This window comes from Vespa velutina, chromosome 6 (assembly GCF_912470025.1).
Source record: "Vespa velutina chromosome 6, iVesVel2.1, whole genome shotgun sequence".
Taxonomy (NCBI): domain Eukaryota; kingdom Metazoa; phylum Arthropoda; class Insecta; order Hymenoptera; family Vespidae; genus Vespa; species Vespa velutina.
The window spans coordinates 3,464,799-3,469,798 of NC_062193.1; the positions used below are offsets into that span (position 1 = coordinate 3,464,799).

At 32.4% G+C, this 5,000-nt stretch overlaps 1 protein-coding gene across 5 annotated transcripts in view; it reads left to right on the forward strand.

Annotated features, from left to right (window-relative positions):
- The window catches only part of LOC124950191 (alpha-catulin), a 71,056-nt gene that overhangs the window by 56,048 nt on the left and 10,008 nt on the right, over positions 1-5,000 (forward strand). For all 5 annotated transcript variants that reach the window (XM_047496594.1, XM_047496592.1, XM_047496596.1 and 2 more), the window contains 5 exons: positions 1,446-1,709; positions 2,249-2,500; positions 3,185-3,344; positions 3,464-3,582; positions 4,032-4,361. In XM_047496594.1, coding sequence (XP_047352550.1) covers positions 1,446-1,709; positions 2,249-2,500; positions 3,185-3,344; positions 3,464-3,582; positions 4,032-4,361 — 1,125 coding nt within the window. The remainder of the gene's footprint in view (positions 1-1,445; positions 1,710-2,248; positions 2,501-3,184; positions 3,345-3,463; positions 3,583-4,031; positions 4,362-5,000) is intronic.

Consider the following 5,000-nt stretch of genomic DNA (forward strand, 5'->3'; position numbering starts at 1 on the left):
GAACGAGAAGAATCCATGGATCTTCAACAAATCGTTAGAAACGATTTGTTGAAGATAGAAAAATAAGGTTTATCCAATGTCACCTTATGAAATGTGTGTTATCACTTTTTTCGTAATGTCATGAGCGAGAAAACGATTGTTTGTTTTTCGTATGTACAAAGCTTAGCCAAAAGAAATTCGACCTTTCGAAATTCTTCGGTCATGATGGCGCCGAAACTCCGACATAATTTCTTTTTCTCTCTCTTTTTCTCTCTTAAACACACACACACACACACACACACACACACACACACACACACACACACACACACACACACATACACATATATACATTATTTTTCTTTCTGTTTCTTAAAAACAATCTATACATAATATATACATACGTATGTAGATGAGTATATAAGAAAAAGATAATGATATCGATTTTGAAATAAAGAAAGACACTTTTACATAGGCAATAAAGATGACGCATCGTAAAAGAGCGAACGAAATGATAGTTGCAAACAAATAATATATATATATATATATGTATGTATATGTATATATATCTTTCTCTTCAATACGATTTCGTGCCAAACAACAAGAAAAGGGCAATGGGTATGATTATGGCAAGGTCAAAAGCACCCAACCAATGCGTTTTCTATCCTCTAGTTTCTTCTACTAAAACGTCATGTTTCATTTCCTCTATATTCAAATATCGTACCCTTGTATTTATTATAGGAAACAAGTAGTAACTCGGCCGACGGCCAACTTTCTTTAAGCTGTTAAACAATTCACTAGCTATTTTAGGATCGTTGTTCGACACATAGTCGGGTTCTTTATATATATGTAAATGCACGAACTATAGTTATGCAGCACATTTTAAGTCTTAAACTTTCGATAAGTTGTCTCTCTCTTTCTCTCTCTCTCTCTCTCTATCTTTATTGTCGATATTATACATCCACATAACTATAAATGTTCTCGATTTTTTTATCTATCTGTTTTATCCATCCATCCATCTATCTATATATCTATATATCTATCTATCTATCTATCTATCTATCTGTCAATGTATTTATCCATTTATCTATCTTCCTTTCTCATTTTTCTGCATTACGTTTGAGTCAAACATTAAGATATTTTGATCTTATTATTGAAAATATATAAATGAAGTATCTATACAAATATTTAAATATCTGCACACATATGTATGTGTGTAAAGTTAATATATAAATTAAATATAAGATATATATATATATATATATATATATACATTAAATTAAAACATTTCGATTTAATTAGAGATGATAATCAGATTTATTTATCAGAATTTGTTCATCGATCATAAAATTGATTTATCCACATTAATTTTTCGATTATCTAAAAAAACAGATATCTTTGGATACATATATATAAATATATGTATATATATATATATATATTGATCGTTATATCGTGACTCGCAGAATCCACAGCAAGAGGATTGGGACAGTAGTACCGTGTGCTCAGCATTGAAACATTTCGAGAGGCTCGTAGAGACGACGAGGATGACTCTATTGGGACAAGGCTGTCGCGAAACACTGACATCAGCCCTCGATACCGTCGTCGAGAGGACCCAGGACTTTACCGATAGCGCTTACACGAGTCACGAGCACCGAGAGAATATCCTTCTTCTTTGCGATCGAGCGAAACTCGAGCTGAATACTCTATTGCGGATCGGTAACAGTATGGTAAGGGTCTTTTTCTGTCTCTTTTTAAAATCGAATTTGCCGTATGTGCGCAACGTAATTGAACGGAACGAAACGGAACGGTTTCATTTACAATTTTTTTTATCAATTTCAACGATCGAAATTGAATCGAAGAAGGATAAAAATTACTATGATATTTTTCAAATATCTTACTTGTCCTTCTACTGCAGGATTTACAAATCTTTGTTTTTTCCTTGGCTAGTTACTTTTTCTTTTGTATCATTTTTCTTCTTCCTTTTTCACTTCTTTTAAAGAGAAGAACGAGTGTTCTGACTTTAAGCGATAATTACTTTTTCAATTAATTTTACTCGCTGTATCTGTACACGCGATAAAAAGAGACGAAAAAGCGGATTGACAATTTCTCCATTTCTCTCTCTCTTTCTCTTTCTCTTTCTCTCTCTCTCTCTCTCTCTCTCTCTCTCTCTCTATCTCTCTCTCTCTCTTCTTGCTTCATTAATTTCTTTTCTTTTCTTTTCTTTCCTTTTCTTTTTTTTTTTTTTTCTTTCTCTTTCTATCATAAGAACTTCGAAGGAGGCGGATGTTCACCAAGCTCGGAGATGGAACAAGCAGTATTGGGAGTTCTTCGTGCTACTCGTGACCTTCGTCAGCAGCTTACGACGACGACGATGGAACAAGCCGGTGACCTTGGACAGGTGACCAAAGCCGGTCAGGAATTAGTCTCGACAATTAGAAATCTCGCTTTGGCTAACGAAATCGACCGACTTCAAGAGAGCAGCGACAGGTTTCATGAGTACATCGAACATATTCTCGAAGTACGTGTAGAGCTTCTAACATCTTCTTAAAATCGATTTGAAACGCCTTTATCCTCAAAGCGTGACTTGACCCTTACGAGCTGGCACAAGTGTTTGTTCGTGTCTAACCTTTCGACGTGACGATCTGGATAAAACTTGGCAGGATTTTAAAAGAACGTTTTTCTTTTCTTAAGTTGATATGTATCACTTGAATCGCGGATATATTTATAAAGTAAACGCGAATATTATTATTATTATTATTATTATTATTATTATTATTATTATTATTATTATTATTATTATTATTATTATTATTATTATTCTTTGGATAGATATCAATATTGTTTCTATCAATGTTGTGTAAAAGAAAAAAATATAAAATATTTTCTCTTCTCTTCTGCGTCATCTCAATAATATTAAAGAGATATAACATAAATATGATTTAAATTATTTTTTAAGGTCACAACTAATCGCATAATAAACTTTGAATTTTGCATCACATGTCGCTAATAATAAACCGCGTCATTGAATAATAGAATTGAAACAAAATGAAAGTTAAATATCTATTTATAATTTTTTATTTATCTTTTTTTTTTTTTTTTTTTTTTTTTTTTTTTTTTTTTTTCTTTGAATCAATTTCAATGGCATCTAAACTATCTGTGTTCGATTCGATAAACATTTAATAACATTTAATTAAAAATGTAGGTATGCAAACTCTTGAGACACGTTGCACTTTCGGAGTCTCTTCAAGTATCGGCAAAGTTCACCGAAATCAACCTAAGAATTTATGGGCCTCAAGTGGTGACAGCTGCGCACACGTTAGCTAGGCATCCTACTAGTAAAATTGCTAAAGAAAATTTAGAAGGTATCGATCTTCCGTCATTTCTTCATTATAACATATATGACATAAATACATACGTACATACATACATATATAGATATATGAAAGGTCGTTTAATTAACTATAAGTTAATATGTCCTTAGTTTTCGCTGATATGTGGCAATGGTTAATGACCGACGTGACAACAGTAGCGAAAGATGTTTTGGAATTAAGTCAGAGCAGACCGGAAAAGCAGGTGTATATGTCCCTGCCACGGCCAGGTGTAAGTAACCCTTTTCTTTCTTTTTCTTTGCGATTCTTTTTGTTCGCGATAAATTGTTTGCATCGATAAAAAACTTTATCTATATAATATATTTTATAATTTATATTTAAGCAACGACACTTACACCTTTTTAGATATGAATTGAAAACGTCTAGAATTTAGCTTCTTCCCTAAAAAAAAAAAAAAAAAGAAAAGAAAAGAAAAAAATAACAATAACAGTAATAAAAATATCTAAGTACGCGCGATACATCAAAAAGAGAGGATTAACTTCATTTAGTTCTACGCGCGTGCGTATGTGTATGATTAAAGACGAATAGTTGCAGTAATAAAAAAAAAAAAAAAAAAAAAAAAAAAAAAAAAAAAAAAAAAACAAACAAAAAAATTGTAGAAGATAAAAAATTCGTCCTTTCAGAAGATCGAATAATAATTGGATTAATTCGAATCGATAGAAACACGGTACAACGAGCAAGCCATTGAAACCAGTAAGACTGGATAGCGAGGAACAAGCAAAGATAGCGAAGGCTGGCCTTGAGATGAAGCTGATAACATCGGAGATGGACGCAGAGACGGAGAAATGGCAAGAGAGTGGTAGCGCACTCGAGGAGAACAACGACATAGTGAAACGTGCGAAGAATATGTCGTCAATGGCCTTCTCGATGTATCAGTTTACAAGGGGGGAGGGAGCCCTTAAAACAACACAGGATCTTTTCACGCAAGCTGAGTATTTTGCGGAGGAGGCGAATAGATTGTACAAGGTTGTGAGACAATTTAGTTATCAGGTACGTTTGCAGATTCATTATCAGATTCGATCGAAATATACATCGATCTACATATTATATATGTATATATATATATATATATATATATATATATATATGTGTATGTATATAAGTAATTACACGTATCTTTTTCCATTACTGACTGACGTTTCAACCTATCTCCCTTGATACGTGCGTGCGTCTTTGCGTGCGTGGGTGCGTGCATGTGTATTAATTATATCGCCACTATGTATATATACAATATATATGTATATATACCTATGTATATATATATATATATACACGCATATATATTGTATATAAAGATATATACGTTCTTATATAACATTTTTTCGTCAATTTAAATTTTTGTCAATTAAAATTTAAATTAATTCATCAATTTAATTATAATTAAAGTATGCGTGGCTTGTATGCGTGCCCGCGCGCGTTGTATTAACATCCGCCACTGCCCCTTATCTCAGCCCCCAACCCCCCCCCCCACTTTTAATCTACCCTAAACTTGTTCGATCATTCTTTTTACCATTCTTTATTACGGATTCAGTATTTGACTATGATTCGATATTCTCGCTATACCTATATATATACTATATACCTACATATATTTTTTATCTATTAATTATTATTATGATAATGATGATG